The 18,213-nt window shown below is 40.2% G+C and overlaps 1 protein-coding gene across 5 annotated transcripts in view; it reads right to left on the bottom strand.

The window, feature by feature from the left end:
• Positions 1 to 4,546: 4,546 nt before the first annotated feature.
• Positions 4,547 to 18,213, bottom strand: part of setd5 (SET domain containing 5) — a 68,139-nt gene continuing 54,472 nt past the window's right edge. For 3 of the 5 annotated variants that reach the window (XM_028575001.1, XM_028575002.1, XM_028575003.1), the window contains exons 19-25: positions 16,273 to 16,329; positions 15,660 to 16,145; positions 15,163 to 15,255; positions 11,482 to 11,768; positions 7,054 to 7,172; positions 6,773 to 6,861; positions 4,547 to 6,291 (exon numbers count right to left, since the gene is read on the bottom strand). In XM_028575001.1, the coding sequence (XP_028430802.1) occupies positions 5,728 to 6,291; positions 6,773 to 6,861; positions 7,054 to 7,172; positions 11,482 to 11,768; positions 15,163 to 15,255; positions 15,660 to 16,145; positions 16,273 to 16,329 (1,695 nt within the window). In that variant the 3' untranslated portion in view covers positions 4,547 to 5,727. The remainder of the gene's footprint in view (positions 6,292 to 6,772; positions 6,862 to 7,053; positions 7,173 to 11,481; positions 11,769 to 15,162; positions 15,256 to 15,659; positions 16,146 to 16,272; positions 16,330 to 18,213) is intronic. The other 2 variants (XM_028575004.1, XM_028575005.1) reach the window with 1 other exon arrangement.

Here is an 18,213-nt window from a genome sequence, read left to right as displayed (position 1 = left end):
CCCTTGAACATGATTCTGACATAAAAACATCTTGATAAGCACCTCTGGTAGGAAACGACTGTAAAGCTATTTTAGTGATGGAAACAAGCTTTACACGCCGCAAGAAGGTGTTTAGAGACCCTTGAAGATGATACTGAAACAGAAACATCTTTATAGGAGTTTCTTGAAGGAAAATACTATAAAGCTATTTTAGCAATGGAAACAAGCTTTACATGCAGCAAGAAGCTGTTTGGAGCAGTTACACATTGACTCTGACCTAGAAACTTCTTTTATAAGAGATTCTTGAAGGAAACGACTGTAAAGCTATTTCAGATATGGAAACAAGCTTTACACGCCGCAAGAAACTGTTTGGAGCACCTTACACATGATTCTGACATAGAAACTTCCTTTATAAGAGTTTCTTGAAGGAACTTGCTTTAAAGCTGTTTTACTGATGGAAACAAGCTTTACACGCCGCAAGAAACTGTTTGGAGCTCAATACACATGATTTTGAAATAGAAACATCTTTATAAGAGTTTCTCGAAGGAAACAACGGCAAAGCTGTGTTAGTGATGGAAAGAACCTTTACACGCTGCAAGAAGCTGTTTGGAGCTGAACTTTGACATAGAATCATCTTCATAAGAGTGTCTTGAAGGAAACAACGGCAAATCTGTGTTAGTGATGGAAACAAGCTATACACGCCACAAGAGGCTGTTTGGAGCTCAATACACATGATTTTTACATCAAAACATCTGGTAACACTTTACAATAAGGGTATAATTAGCATTAGTTAATGCATTAATAAATTACCAAACCGTTGAGTTGAATAAATTGTCTAATAAACATTTATTCACAATGCATGTTAACTTATTGTAAAGTAGAGAACATATGCACCTTAACTAACACCTTAACTAATGTGTAACAATTCTGAATTACCATTACTAAACCATCACTAAACAGTTGTTAATGCTGTTTGGTAGACTTATTGTGAACTAGAGTCTACCAAAGAGCATTAAAACCAGCTTCTTGTCTAAATCTTGTTTCCATCACTAAAACAGCTTTACAGTCATTTCCTTAAAGAGACTCTTATAAAGATGGTTCTATGTCAAAATCATGTGTATTGAGCTCCAAACTGCCTCTTGTGGCGTGTAAAGTTGTTTCCATCACTAAAACAGCTTACAGTCATTTCTTTCTACAAAACTTTATAAAAGATCTTTCTATTTCAAAATCATGTGTATTGAGCTCCAAACAGCTTCTTGCAGTGTGTAAAGCTTGTTTCAATCACTAAAACAGCTTTTCAGTCATTTCCTTAAAGAAGCTCTTAAAACGATGTTTCTATGTCAAAGTCATATGTATTGAGCTCCAAACAGCCTATTGTGGCATGTGAAGCTTGTTTCCATCAGTGACACAGCTTTGCCATTGTTTCCTGCATAGAAAGCGAATAAACTATCCAACCATGAAGACCATCTTTCTGCCGGGGAGGCTACACTGTGATAATGATTATTTATGGTCCATAAGTATACTGTGATCTATACTAACAAACATTTGAATGCTGTGATTGCTGGCTATCAGATGCATCAATGCATTAATATTCTGGACACTATCTAGATAATGGATAATCATGATCGTCAAGGTAGCTCACCACTCACTAGGTAGAGTGTGTACCATTAAGGCTGCCCTATCATGTTTTGTTGTAATTTGTACAATAGTGTCTTTACACATTTGATGATCTAGTGAACGATCAATTCTTGCATCCGTAGCTTTTGCATGCATTTTAAATAAAGTGATATATCCCACTTGGTTTGTTAGGTTTCAAGAGAGAAAACATGACAGTGAAGATGACGAGCGTGGGACAATTTCCAGTGTAATCTCCATACAGGACATAAATTGTCATAGCTCTGAGTCTCAGTGGAAAGAAAGATGAGAACTGAATCATTCAAAATGTAAACAAGGTTTTCATTTGATTCTATGTGTTCATAACAGAAGGTTAACATGAAGATTTGATTTCACATTGAAAAGTTTCACTAATGTTTAAAAGCTGTTGAATGTTAAGTCAGAGAGTATTGTTTAGTAATGCTTATTCAGCACTCTTATGCATTTATCAAGTGTAAGTTAAGGTGCATATGTTCTTAACTTTACTATAAGTCTATCAAAGAGCTTCATAACTGTTTAGTTATGGTTTAGTAAGGCTTATTCAGTATTGTTACACATTAATTGTTAGTTAAGTGCATATGTTCTCTACTTCACAATAAGTCTACCGAAGAGCATTAATAACTGTTTACTTATGGTTTAGTAATAGTTATTCAGTATTGTTACACATTAATGAAGTGTTAGTTAAGGTGCAAATGTTCTCAACTTTACAATAAGTCTACCAAAGAGCATTAATAACTGTTTAGTGATGGTTTAGTAAGGCTTATTCAGTATTGTTACACATTAGTTAAGTGCATATGTTCTGTACTTAACAATAAGTCTACCAAAGAGCATTAACAACTGTTTAGTTATGGTTTAGTAAGGCTTATTCAGTATTGTTACACATTAATTAAGTGACCATTTAAGGTTAAGTACGGCTTATATAGCATGCACAATAATTTATATAGGTTGGGCTTTAAGTTAATGTCTACATGAATACAAAGAAAGAAGCAAACCTCTGCATGGAGACTATGGAGATCCTTAAACCTACCAACATTTCTTTATGTTCTTAAGTTGGTACAGGCTTCCAGAGCACTTCTTAGTATGTAAACCTTGTTTTCATCACTTTAACAGCGTTTCTTACCAGAAGCTCTGAAAAATCATATCAGACTCATATCAAATCATGATGTAAACCCGGGTTTCTTTCACTTACACAGCATTACAGTAGTTTTTCAACAAAAGCTCTTACAAACATGTTAATATGAAGGGGTTGTTTTTCAGCCTTCACAGAGCTTCTTCTGATGTGTTAACCCTGTTTCTGTCAATTAAACAGCATTACAGTGGTTTCTTAGCAGAAGTTCCTTTACACGTCTCTATGCAGGAAAGAATCTTTGGGCCTCCACAGAGCTTCTCAATGTTGCGTTAACCCTTTTTCTGTCACTTAAACAACTTTACAATAGTTTCTTAGCAGAAGTTCCTCGAAACATTTCTTTATGCTCTTACCTTGCGTTTAGGCTGTTTCCATCACTTATAAACAGCATTGCAGCGGTTTCTTAGCAGAAGTTCCTTTATGCTTCCTTTAAGTTGTCTCTATGCAGGAAAGATAGGTTTGGGCCTCCACAGAGCTTCTAATGACGTGTTAACCCTGATTCTGTCAAACATCTTTACAGTAGTTTCTTAGCAGAAGTTCCTTTACACATGTCTTCATGCAGGAAAGATAGGTTTGGGCCTCCACAGAGCTTCTGAGGATGTGTTAACCCTGTTTCTGTCACTTGAACATCTTTACAGGTTTCTTAACAAAAGTTCCTCTAAACATTTCTTTATGCCCTTAACTTGCGTTCAGGCGGTTTCTTCACTTAAACAGTATTACGGTGGTTTCTTAGCAGACGTTCCTATAAACACTTATTTTTGCACTTAATTTGCATTCAGGCCTCCAGAGGACAATATTGTTTAAGTACTTCTCAAAGTAAAAAAGGTTTGCATGCATCCTAGGGTCCATTGTACTACCAAAACAAATCTGGGAAAATAAAGCGCCTGTCACAATAATAAAGTTACACTGTAAAAGTAAATAAAACACGAAATACCATTTTCTTCCTCGCTTGGACTGATGTGACGTGCAAAACAAAAAGGGAGTCCCTCAATGACACATCACAATGGTAGTTTTAAAAATACATTACCATCATGATTTTATTATCAAAATGCATTACATCTCTTGCTTCTTAACCCTTTTTGAGGGGAACAATTGAAATGGTTACTACTATGATCTATGCAAAAATAAAACAAAACCAACAGTATGATCTTTACAAAACAAAAAGAGAATGCAGTGTCTGGTTTTTGGAGGAACAGAACCAATGGTTAACTTCCTACCATCTGAAAAAGTTGGTCACTCAGACCCTGAAAACATTAATCATGCGATAAATTTAGTGTACTACATTTTCTCCATATAAGTGTATATCACATTTCTTTCCATACAAGTACACATCATATCAATCATACTTAGGATGTCCTAGGTTTTCTTTTAGGCTTTACTTCTTACATTTTAAGGTGCTGGTTAATTTTGGGTCACAACTTTGTTTTCAGTCAGTCAAACATTCATGTAACATGAGTACCTTTATGTGTGTTAATGGACTGGGGGGGGAGGAAGGGGAAATGGTGGGTGGGGTCCAGTCTCATGACCGGGCCCTCGGTCCTTGAAGTCTTCCACACAAACAGCCGGTTCAGAATAAAAGTCTCAGAGGGAGGAGAAGGAGACTCCTGCTGCCGCCCAGTTGTCAGCTAAACGTAGGTTTGATGTCTCCAGGAAAACATCTCTTTCAAGTCAGTTTTTGAGGAAAAATAAAAATACAGCATTTTGTGGAAAGAGAAGCAGCTCTCACAGGAGAATATAGCAGCTTTTTTTAATCTAAGTTTTATAAACAATCCAAACACTCCTTCGAGATCCCTTTCGTGGTTTTATTGGTGTCATACGGAATGCAAGGATTGGTAAAAAAAACCAAAAACAAAACAGACATATATATTTAAAGAAATTCTGAAGGAAAAAAACATTCAAACCAACATTTTTACTCAGAATTAAAGTTGGATTATTCTCTTATTTTGTTCCTGCATCCCATCACTATAATATATGATTAATATGAATTTGGAGAAAAATAAAACTTATTTATATGACAAGATGAATGCAGCCATATGTGGGGAACATAACTGGATTTCAAATTTATTGGAAAAACAAGAATGCAGCACCATGAATCATAAGACTTGTATGTCTCAAGTACAATATCAGAGGTTTACAGCGAAGTAGTCCTAATGTGAAATCAAAACAGTTCAGTGGGGATGAGAGAACAGAAAAGAACCAAAACAAAACAGAACATTGGAACCAACTGAGAACCTCAAGAAAAAAGGGCTGTTGTCATGTTTAGTGAGAGAACACGGAAGCTGGCAATCACATGGAATGATCCTATCCAGGGAGAACCCCTCCTCCCCACCTTTCTAATTGCATCATTTCCTAATCAAACACTTATTTACTGCAGCACAGACTCGGCCCCTTGCCAAATCAAAAAAGTAACATTGACAAAAATAAAATAAAAAAATAAAACAATTCTTGCTTTCAGTTACATATGCATTTATCCAACCTGGGTACCATGGCGAGAGGTACGGCTTTTAATAACTTTGTACAGACATTTGTGTGGAAAGTTTTACTTTCCGACATTATAGAGCCTGTTTGCACAGTCCGGCACATGAGGAAAAACGGGAAAATTTCAAGTTACATGTGATTTCTTGTTTTTTTTAGAATGTCATCCCAAACGCTTTTTCCACTGATTCTGTAATGATGTCCAAAGTCAAAGACTAGCTTTGTGCAGAATGTGGTCATTTGATTATTTTTTTTCCAGAAAAGAGAGAGACAGAAAAAAAAAAAAACGGAGAAATTCTTAAAGAAGTCCTTGCTCCTCTTAGGTCTGTACATTCCCCTCCCCAAACTCCCTGCTCCCCATTTCAACGCAGCTTTAAGGGGGTACCCAGCTTCATACACACCGCTTACGCACCGCTTACGCACACACACACACACACACACACACACACACACACACACACACACACACACACACACACACACACACAAATGTCCTAAAAGCTTCCTGACTGTGTCCTTACTCCAGGTCCCTGAAGGGGGGAGTGCTGGAACTGACTGAGGCTTGTCCCTCGCTGTGGGTAGTGTGTCGGTCCAGTGGCCGACAGCAACCTGGAGCCAGCCTGCAGCGCCGCCTGGCCCGGGCTGCCGGACTTCAGACTGCGAGACACCTGCTGTTGACACTCTCTGGAGGCATGGGCGCCCGAGTCTATCTTAGTCTGCCCATGGGCCCTGTGTCCCGGGGTGGGAGTCCCTACCAGGCTGCTGCTGTTCAAAAGGCTCGCTTTTAAGGGGCTGCTGTAGCCATGACCTCCGTCCAAGTTACTGCTGCCACTTTGCTGGTTTAGAGAGCACGCTGGCGGCCTGGAGTCTAAGGAGGAGGTGGGGGTGCCACTGGGGTAGGAGGATGGAGGGTGGTCCTGCAACACTTCAGGGTGAGAGGTGGAGAGGCGTGTGTAAAAGCTCTGGCCTGATGAGGGACTGTAGGAACCCCGGAATGGAGAGTTGGAGGTTTGCTGGAGGAACGACGGGCTGTCTGTCTGCCGGTGGCTTTCTGATGACTGAACACACACAAAACACACCCACTCAATATTTAGTGTGGCATATTTCTAACGCTGTATTTATTGTTATGTGGAAAACAAGGTATTGGTCTGAAACATTCCCATGGTTACAAAATGCAAGTATTAACACTATTACAGGTACGAATTAACAATTAGTTTAATTTACAAAGTGAATAAATATTTATCTTCTTGTGTTTGTGGGACTAGAATCAATGAATATTAAAAATAGTGCTAAATTCTAAACCTTTTATTACATACTTTTGTGTTATTTAGTTATATACACAATGTTAAAAAATGCAGGATTCCAACTCAATTATTAGCATGTTATAAAATGTTATAGGTCAGAAAATGCTAATTAATTCTATAGGATTTAAATGCAGCATTGGATTGGCATTGGCTAACACATTAATTTTAAATGAAAATGCTGCCAAAATGCATTGAAAACCAACTTAAATGTTATCATTCACTGGCCACTGGCTACCTGGAGTGAGTACACAGAGGGACTGTATCCGTGTGGACTCTTCATGGGAGAAGCCATGGACGCTGCCTGCATCTCATATCGATCTGCATCTGAAAACAGAGAGAGGGTTCAAATCCAGCACTAGAAAATCAGGGAAGTTAAAGCACGAAGATAGAAGAAAAATATGTTTACTTACAGTATATCTATAGTTATTAATACAAATTATTATTTTTTTTTTTTTTTGTGGCTTTGTCAACCAGGTTTTTCTGCAGGGATTCCTAAAGTTTCTAATGTCGTCATACCAGATTCCTTCTCTGTAGAGCCATCACTCCTCTTGTGAATCCGCTCCATCTTGATGCTTCTTAGCACTCGCTCCAGGACCCCCCCTTCCCTTAAACGTTCAACAGTAGTGGGGACCATCCTTAGAAAAATACAAATTTAAATGTTATTTGCAAACTCTGATCAGGACCAAATCCTGAACATAATATCAGACAGCTTTAAAAGACTTCCAGGTGATGTGACACTAGGGCTGTAGCGATACACTAATCTCACGATACGATACACGATATTCAGCTCACAATACGATATATATCACAATATTCAGCCAACGATTCGATTCGATATAATTCGATACACTTACATCATTTTCTGAAAGATTTAAAGGGGACCGAGTGATTTTGGTGACATCTTGTGAGTGTTCCATTTACTTGGATTTAATGAATTGAACTGAAAACATCAATTACACAATATATGTCTCTGACTGGACAGAGAGTCTACAGCAGGGATCATCAACTACATTTTTTTCAGAATTTTTCTAAGCACTGTGGCGGTCGGACTTTCAAATAAAGAAAATAAAATGAATTTATAACTAATACGCCTATTCTTTTTCACTTTCTTACTGAATTAATGCTATTTTTTTTTTTTTTTTTTTTGTATTAGTGTGAGCAAACTCCTAAAAAACATGGAAACTCCCTAATGATAACTGGCTCTTTAACTAGAAAAAGATCTCAGACTAGGAGGCAGTTCACTGAGGAGTGATGGTTAAAGTCTGTGATTATGGAAAAATTATTGTAGTATGCAGCATCCTGATTGGTGGAAAATGCTTGCAAAAAGAAAGGCTGTTGTCAGGTAAACATGTCACAGTCAAAGAGGCTGAAGCAAAAAGTTGACGTGGAAAAGCCAAAAGCCCAGCTTTAATGATGAATGACTGATAAGCAGGCTATGCACTCGTCATGTATGCCTCATTTGCAATGAAACGATGATGTTGCAAAATAATACAACCAGAATCATCATCATCACTCGAACATAACGATCGCGTCATTCACGTGCATATTAAGTAGCTCCAGATTGTCCGCTCTAGCGGAGAGTTTGGTGTGTTCAGCCTGCAGTGAGGTTTACAAGAATTTGTCAAAATGTCCAGATTCCCGGCAACCTAAGATAAACTACAAACTACAAACAGACAGCTTTTGTTTTAGCTTGTTTGTAAAAATTCGCTATTTGCAGAGTAGAGCTGTGTTTGCGTAAAACAGCACGGTGTACTGAGCAGAGAGAGCAGATTGAAATATCGCTTTCTACATGTTTATGCCGGTCTACACAGGTGAGTGCATTGATAAGTATTGACTTTCTACTCACGAAGGTTTAATTGTAGCCTATTTACAGAAAAGAGACCAGCGTGAGTTCATCTGCCCCAGCGGCCGTTGGTAACTCTGTATCGTTCCCAGTCAGGTGCTGCGTGTTTTAACCTTTAACGCACACACATCTCGGCTCATGCTGTGTGTGTGTTTTAACTCACACACATCTCGACTCAGCCGTGTGCGTGGAGCTCGGTCATCGGCATGTGAATAGAGATGTAAATACAGGGGGCTGGGTTTTTGCTCTAAATGCTTGAAATGATAAATAACAGAACACAGTTTTTCCTCTTTACATTTTGTGAATTCATGATTATTCTGCGGGCCAGACTAAAAGCTTCGGCGGCGGGTCGCCAGTTGACGTTGGCTGCTCTACAGCGACACTAGCGGCTGGCTGACCAAATCGCTCTTCCTGCAATGCGAACGGGGGTAAACACGGGGGATTTGAATGGGACTTATGTATCGATACTCGCGGCATAAAAATCGATACTTTCTTGGGGAATAAAATATCAATTTATATCGCAGAATCGATAAAATTGCTCAGCCTTATGTGACACGTAGTAAAATATGTCATATTTAGATCAAAAACCCAGCCCCCTGTATTTACATCTCTATTCACATGCCGATGACCGAGCTCCACGCACACGGCTGAGTCGAGATGTGTGTGAGTTACAAGTAGGGGTACTTTGCCAATTTCAATCCAGCTCTGTGTCATCTTTGTGTGGGCAGTGTGTGCAGATTAAAGGGGTGATAGAATGATTATATAGGGTATTTTACACTGCTCCTTAAGGTCTCCTAATTGGGTATGTAACATTGGTAGGGCTGAAAATTGCCCGAATGCTATTTTATTAGGCCCTTAACTACCCTGTGAATATGGCTTCTTCCAAATATGGTATGCTCATGAATATTCAGAATGAGCTACGCGCTGATTGGTTTGAGGAAACTACATAGAAACACATGGGAGACTCGACAGCAGGTCTCATTGCAAAGTTATACATTGTTTGTCGGGCTATTACGTTATTAAATTCACTTCTGAGACTTTTTTAAGCGAGAAATCAACTATATAAAGCTCAAATATGGGACGTTTTACGAAAATTGATGGCTTATTGCAAATTTGGTAAGACTGTGTGTCGGAGTTCAGCTGCCGGTGCTGCCTGTGTTGCTGCCTCGCTGCACAGCCTGCCTTCCTCCACAGATCCCGGCCTGCAGCCCCCGTCTTCCTGCTAGCTAAATGGCCCGTGTGTGAGAGTGATAGCGCGGTCAGCGAGCTTGTTACACCAGCAATCTCTTACAACAGTTCCAGTTAATCTTGGCTGGCTGTCAGCATAACTAGCTATATTTACAGTTTGAATTTTGTCACGCCACTTATACAACATATCTCTAAAGGTCTTATAAAGCTAACAACGGTGTCCGATTTCAAGTTAATGAATTTTTGTGAACAGTGGGGGTTTCGTTATCTATGACTGTCCCTTCAACCCTAGCTATGTGTAGCTAGCTACAAATCACGGATAGTTAGCTTCATTTTTGGCGTAATTTCCGTATATTTACAGTTTGAATTTCATCACGCCACTTATACAAGATCTCCCTAAATGTCTTATAAAGCTAACAACGGTGTCCGATTTCAAAGTAATGAATTTTTGTGAACAGTGGGGGTTTTGTTAGCTATGACTGTCCCTTCAATCCTAGCTATGTGTAGCTAGCTACAAATCACGGATAGTTAGCTTCATTTTTGGCGTAATTTCCGTATATTTACAGTTTGAATTTCATCACGCCACTTATACAAGATCTCCCTAAATGTCTTATAAAGCTAACAACGGTGTCCGATTTCAAAGTAATGAATTTTTGTGAACAGTGGGGGTTTTGTTAGCTATGACTGTCCCTTCAATCCTAGCTATGTGTAGCTAGCTACAAATCACGGATAGTTAGCTTAATTTCTGGCGTAATTTCTGTATATTTACAGTTTGAATTTCATCACGCCACTTATACAAGATCTCCCTAAATGTCTTATAAAGCTAACACAGTGTCCGATTTCAAGTTAATGAATATTTGTGAATTTCAGAGGAATTCTAGGAGGAGCCAGCTCTCATTGATAGAGCTACATCCAGCCGCAGGCTCTATCAATGAGACTCGCGGACAAGCAGCGTTTATTTCCCCAATCGTTTGTTTAAATAACTCAACACATTATAATTACACACATTAAAAGATTAACTGGAACCTGTGGTAACAGATTGCTGGCGTAACAAGCTCGCTGACCGTGCTCTCACTCACACACACCGGGCATTTAGCTAGCAGGAAGAGGGGAGCTGCAGGCCCTGGAGCTCTGTCAGAGCACCAGCGTTTAGTAGTCCATTATACTAAAACCGGTGACTTTGAGCGGGTATGGAGTGCTGTGGGCTGCCAGTCGTGACGGAGCTCCAAGTACCTCAGAGCAGGCCGGGGTGTGTGAAGGAAGGCAGGCCAGGCGGCGAGGCAACAACACAGGCAGCACCGGCGCTGAACTCCGACACACAGTCGGACAAAATTTGCAATTAGCCATCCATTTATGTAAAACGGCCCATATTTGAGCCTTACATAGTTGATTTCTCGCATAGAAAAGTTTCAGAAGTGAATTTTGTATTGGAATAGCAGAGATCTGCATGACCTAGCTAGATTCAGAAGACTACCTGATCTCAGGTCAGTTGTGTAGCCTATGTAAATGTTGGGGCGTGACCGTTCTCTTAATACACCCATGGGCTGACAAAGGTTCCGGTTTTTGGGAGGTTGACGTCAACTTCCAGCTTTGTTGGGATTCGCCCGTTTTCAGCGGCAGTTTCAAAATATGAAATTTTCATAGTAAAGGGGTGTCAGTGGGACTTTGAGCTTCTATGTATGTCCTATTTACCCACCAAACTGTCGTTATTCAACTATGACAGGGTAAAATCGGTTTTGCATTCTATCACCCCTTTAATAGTGTGTGGCTATTAGGATCTAAGAGGACGATGCGTCACCAGAGCAGAATTTGGCAGACATCAGCTGCTTGGAGCTCCGTGCACTGCAGCCACATATTGCCCACACTACCATGACACAGAGCTGGATTTAAATCAGCAAAACTGGACTTCTCACCACTGGTTGTTGCTGTCCTGGCGTCTGGACTGCACTGAAGAGCCCTGCTGGTCTGGAGGACTGACCTCCTCTATTTGTGGGATGGAGAAAGTGTGTGCTGAGGAAGAGAAGGAGCTGTGTTGGGAGGCCGGGGGCTGCATCTGCTGATGGCAATGGGGATGATGGGAATCCTGGCTGTAGTGGGAGCCAGGCCTGGTGGGGGTACCACCCAGAGACGAGCTGCTGCCGGCTGGGTCTGAGTCGCGGCCGCTGCCCTGTTTCCTCTTGCGGTACTCCAGCAAAGACACCTGAGGCAGCAGAGGGAGGAGAGGTGCTATTAAATACCTGTTGTTCAAGGACTGACACACGGTCTGATGTAAATGTTTAACATACAACTTAATGTAATTTACACTGATACTGCGCCGCTGACTGAATCGCATCATTCACCAAAACTGCACTAAGTGATGGGCAGACTGCATGCACCACACCAGAGAGGACTCACCTGGAAACAGTATTTACAACTAATCAATACAAAAAAAAGAAAAACACCTCAATCACCATGGAAATCACCTTTGACATGAAATGAAATGACACTGTATGAATCTCTTTTTTTGTTCCATTCCATTAACACACTCGTAGTCATGAGAAAGGCTTGTACTGTAGATTACTGTGTGTTCTGAATGTTAGTAACATACAGCTTTGATGAAAGAGCAGGCAACTTTAAACGCACCACGCCAGATGCAACCACGCTGAAACAACTACACAAACACTCATATCAACTTCCACAGAAAGTTCAAGCACACACACAACATATACACACACTTCAACTATTAAAGCGTTACTACGAAATGCAACCTAGGGTGTTTTTGTGAATATACCCGAGTCAAACTTTCGTTTAAAAGCATAATTAGGACGGAAGCGCCACTTTTAAGATTTACCGTATTCTCGAGTTCATGTGTGATGCCCTGGTGATACTTTGAGCAAAGTTTCATGTTGTGTTGAGCCTTTTGATGCTATTATAGTAGTGCCCCTAGCACTCCCATTCAAAAGGCCATTTGACCAAAAACAAAAATATGGTCAATCTTAAAAGTGGCCTTTCTGTCCTAATTATGCTTTTAAACAAAAGTTTGACTCGGGTACATTCACAAAAATATCCTAGGTTGCATTTTGGTGAGAGTTACGCTTAAACAATGAATGAGAGCACTCATCCCAGCTTAATGTCATCATGACACACAACAGCATTGTGGGAGTAGGGAGGTGGGTATATGAAAGAGGCAGGGGGGTGGGATGATGACCACACAGTCAGATACTGACATCTGACGGATCTTATTGCAATAACATAATATTACATAAAGGGGAAACTGCAGAAGGCAGCTGTGTTGTCATAAGGACTGGAAGTCAGGGTCTGAAATAACCACCAAGCATCAAATATCAATGATGTCCTCAGTGGACACAATACTATAAGTGTCCTGCTAGACTTGCCAGTAGCTTTTTTTGAGTACTTTTTACATGCATCGGATATAAATACAGTATTTGTATGTTGTTAAAGCTTCTTACAAATCAGGTCAAACCAAAGCTATAGTTTTGTGTCAAAAAGCTTGCCTGTTCCAGTTAACCTTAAAACACATTTAAAAGGAAAACTATGGTTAATTGCACTTTTTTATAGCTGTTGCCATCACTGTTTTTTATAACATTGTGAACGATAAAAAGCAATTGTTGAGATGAGACAAACATCCAGTAGGTTAGTGAAACATTATTGCTATAAGGAGTATTGGAAACATTTCAGGTGTACTCACATTGGTTTTACCCAAATATAGTAGTTAAGATAATATGGCTCATCTATTGGCTTGTTTACTGCTAGTGTCCAGTGCCCATTTTCAGTGACATCTCAAGATCTCAGCAATTACTAAGGTGAGTATAATGTTATCATAACTGATATAACCAATGGCTGGAGCTATAAAAGTAACATTTAGATTGCAATAAACCATAGTTTCTGAGTCACTTGGGCTAAATTTTAGACCCAATTCTACACATAAAAGAGTGAGTAGATTCTTATTAACAACTCTAAATCTGTCTGAATCTCTCAAAGGCTGTGATTCTATTTACAAAAATTAAGTACAGTTGAAAAATGTATATCAGTAATGTTGGCTGGATTAATCTAAACCACTAATTTACTTTAGCTGCTTGGCAAGTGAGAATCTTAATACTGGACACTTTGTAAGGAGGATTGATATTTGTTCTTTTAAAATATCTAGTGGTATATCTACAGGTATTTTACGGTTGAGCTATCTTCACTCAGAAAATCTAGCGGCCTGTCTGACATATGCTGAGTTCTGAGCCAACATTAGCCGCTTTCCAACCGGAGGGATTTTTGCAGTTCCTAGAACATAAAATTCCTAGAACCCTTTTTTTCTTGTGTTCCAACTGTCTGCCGGACAAAATTTGGGGATTTTCAAGTTCCTATGGCCGCAGTTCCTGTAACTCTTTCAGCTCCTACTTCAGAGCAGGGTCTTTTTGCTGTTCCCTTTTCAGCATAGGGACCTAGGTCAACGAGGGTCAGGTTTCCAGTACAGACAGACCAACAACGGGACAATTTTAACAATTTTTGCCATCTTATTCTATCTTATTATATTGGATCACTAAATTCACTTCTGACAATGTTTTAGGCGAAAAATGAACTGTTTAGATTTCAAATTTAGGCAGTCTTGCGAAAATTAATGCCGAATTGACAATTTGCTTAAAAGTTTTCGGAGTTGAGAAGCTCCATGAAGTGAGGCGACGGCCAGCAGGCGCCTGCCCCAGCTGCTAGCTCGTCGCTTGGACAGTCATGCTCAGAGACCCCGCTGTCAGCTGGAGGTCTCTCAGACCGTTCTCGTAAATAAGAGGCTTTTATTTCGCCGTTGACGGTTCGTTTGTTTAAATATCACAACACATGTCCATCTTAACATTAACGGGAACCTGTGGTTAACTGTCTTTTCAGAGTTAAACTCCACAAGCGTGCCCTGCGGGCTTAACACTATAAAGACCGTTGCCGTGCTTGCATCACTCCCTTACCCCTCCTATAGTCCTTATGGCCACTTGGAGAGTGCAAAAGCAAATGGAAAGAGTAGTTAGTAGATCTGCTTAGTGATCTACTAAATGTAGTAACGCTACTAAAAGTGGACTTTTCCTATAACTACGTTCCTGTAACTACTTGGTCATATAGCGGCTAATGCTATTGATTTCAGCCCTGACATTTACAGGACTACATGATGTGACCTGCATAAACATGTTAGCGCAGTTTAACATTACATTTGCAGAGTGAAGACTGATTTTCTGATGAATCATGTTACTATGAATACATCCTTAATTTAACCTCAGCGCTGGAACTTTCCCATGGTGCCTTGTGATAGCGCTTTTAGTAGAGGTGGATGGACCATTGATTGTAGTGACATGGGCTTCATCTAGACACCATCATGAGAATTCATGAACCATCGGCCTCTTGTGTTGAAGGCAATGGAGGAAGCTTACACACTTCAATGAATTTGACTGAAATGGCATAACTTAAAACTGCTGCTCAAAACTATAGTCATAATTCAATGTAGGTTTGGAGGAGGGGAGAGGACGGAGCTGTCGGAGCATGGGGTGGTGTTGTATGCAAATGCAAAGAAACAATATTTACATGCACACTTCTAAAGATGTAGTTGTAGGGAGAATATTCACCATATTTTGTACTGGCTTGTATTCACTTCTTACAGCTATAGCCTGGTAATCTGGCTTCCCTGTCAGCAGACTAATGGTATGCTGGTTGGCCCTCTGCCTTGGAAGAAAAGTGGAAGAGAGACTTGGCAAAAAGTGTCAAGGAGCAGCGAGGGGGAGGAAGGGGACTGAGGGAGAGGAGGGGGGAGGGAAGGGGGAGGAAGGGTCAAAGCTACAGAGTCGTAATCATTTCAGATAAAAACATAAAATGGTTAAATATGTTTTTAAATGCCTGTTGCTTTTGAATTTGACCCCCTGACAAGGGATCAATTGATATTTTAGACAAAGTCAACGAGCAAACACAGAGCAAGGGGAAAAGCACATCATGAGGTTTGGCTTTTCAGTTTGGACATATCACACTCAAAGTCATTCGTGCTTGAGAAGAACAAATGAAACGCTGAAAAACTACTTGATTAAAAAACATTTTTCACAATCTTATCATTAAGATGTGGAGAACTTGCCTTCTTCTTTTGTGGTGGGTTGCTGGTATGAGGAGGCGTGCAACTATCTGGGTAGCTTCCCCCATAATGAAGCTCGCCGTATGGTGACATGGAGCCAGGGCCCACATCTCCCAGCAGCCCCTGGCCGCTTACAGAACTGTGAAAGGACTCTGCTGGGGAAAAGCCACCTTCTGACTGGGAGAGGTGGCGGTCCATGGCCACAGGGTTCCCCAGGTTTGCGTTGAGTGGTGAGCAGGTGTATATGAGGTTAAACTCTGTCCTGAAAGCCTGCTCCCTGTTTTGGGAGGTTAGGTCTGAGGAAGGACAGGACACTGGGTTAAGGGAACTGGTCCCTACAGATGATGGGCCCTGGGAATCGTGGCCTGAAGGGCCAGCCGGAAGGGAAAAGTCATCTGAGGTCACAGCCACAGGGCTCTCCAAGCTGGAGGGAAGTGACAGGTCTGGGAACTGAGGCCGAGGGATGTCAAAGTCTGTCTGAAGACATGGCTGAAGGTGGAGAAAGAACAGAGGATAAAATTAATTATAGACAAATTTGAGGAACAAGTCAGCCGTAAGTAGAATTTAAACGTTTGCATCAGCAATTAGGATTAATAGCACAGAGATAGGAACATACCTCAGGAGAGATGGACTCCGCCCTGTGAACAGGAGATGCCTCAGGGGATGATATGTTCTTAAGAGAAAAGCAAAAGCTATTGGAAACTTCATAGAGTCAATCACACATGGTGTGTCCCAAATATTAATAATTTGATTTGGACAGTCTTCCCAGGCAGACTATTAGCAAATTAAGTTTCATTGGTATGTTGGTGTTAAAGTCTATCAGTTCTCATCACTGTTTTTTATTTTTTATTTTAAAATGAAGATTTAATTACCTCACTCTAACCAAAAGGTTAATTTACTTAAAAAGAGTAAATCATCTTCAATGATTAACAATGTTCTCAAGATATAATTTTGAAAAGTTACAAACACTAAACATCCTCTTGGGAAGGTTGAATTAACTGACTGATGTTTACTTTATATTTAGATAAACATTAGCGTCGCTTTGCCAGAACTTCCTCCACCGCAGCGCTGCAGAGGAGGGTCTGGCTAGTCCACACAGCATTCCGGGATGGGAGATAAACGTGCTCTGGTTTATTGCCATTTTTTTTTTTTTTAGATTATGTTTTTGGGCATTTTAGGAATTTATTTGTTTAGGACAGCTGAAGACATGAAGGGGGAGAGAGGGGGAATGAGCAAAGGGCCACAGGTCAGAGTCAAACCCGCGGCCGCTGCGTTGAGGAGTAAACCTCTATATATGGGCGCACGCTCTACCAGGTGAGCTACACAGGCGCCCTACTGGCATTTCTTTAAACCAATCACAATCGTCTTGGGTGGTGCGAAGCGCCGTATGGAGCAACAGCGCCTCTGCAAAATAGCCTCGGTAGGGAACTTGTTTTGGTGGAACGTGTACGTTCTAGTGTTAATTTTGTCACCTATTTTTAATTTAGTCTTAGTCTTGTGCCGAATGTCCTTGTTAGTTTTAGTCATATTTAGTCATTCACATATCTTTTTTTGTTAGTCAAGTTTTAGTCGACTAAAAGTCTCGGCATTTTAGTCTAGTTTTAGTCAAAAGAGAACTCAAGGTATCGTAGTCAAGTTTTAGTTGACTAAGTCTTGTCATTTTAGTCTAGTTTTAGTCAAAAGAGAACTCAATATATCTTAGTCAAGTTTTAGTCAAAACATTTTAGTCTTTTTTTAAATAAATTATTTCTAAGATTATTTCTGATAACCATTTCAGTCAAATAGTTATATAAAAATAAATTATATAAAGTTTTATAAATATCGAGCCTCTTCCTTATTTCACCAGTAAATTCCTGTTAAACAACAAAAACAACCACTGAATGGGAAAAGGGTATGTTACAATAACATTGAACGCAGCACGAGGCTGACGAGGAGAGTTTGAAGTGAACTCAACATACTGTATGTGTTGTTTTTCAGACAACGGCAGCTGCAGACTATCATACGTCCCCCTGTTGGAATCCTCTACAGTGAAATACAGACAAACTTTTACACTGTTTAGCTGTCAACATTTAAACCGTGTTTAATCCAGCTGCTAGCTAACGGTAGGCTAACGTTACCTGCTGCCAAGTGTAGTATTAACTAGCGTCCCGTGCAGCGATGTTTCCGTTGCCTCTAATGTCCGTTTAGGAGCATCAGAGAGAAGCGCAGGCATTTAAGTGGCACCGAAATCCGCGTTGCTATTCAGTCCAGTAGATAATGGTCATTAAGGCACCGGTCGGTGCTGTATTAGCACCGGGTCTCGGTACCCAACCTTAGTAACAGCTGAATATTCTATCTCATGATGGAAAAGTAGAGACGATTGTAGACGAAAATGAAGAGAGATTTTATCTTAGTTTTTATTTTATGAAAAACATTTTAGTCTTGTCTTTTTTTGTCAACAATAATGCATGTTAATTTAGTCTTAGTCAGCGTCTCGTCTTAGTCATGGAAAAAAAAGGTTGCTGACGAACATATTTAGTCTCGTCTCATCTGACGAAATTAACACTAGTACGTTCAA

Source organism: Perca flavescens, chromosome 4 (genome assembly GCF_004354835.1).
Source record: "Perca flavescens isolate YP-PL-M2 chromosome 4, PFLA_1.0, whole genome shotgun sequence".
In the NCBI taxonomy this organism is placed as follows: Eukaryota; Metazoa; Chordata; class Actinopteri; order Perciformes; family Percidae; genus Perca; species Perca flavescens.
The sequence above is the reverse complement of the archived record's forward strand: the minus strand, read 5'-3'. Positions and strand labels throughout refer to the sequence as shown.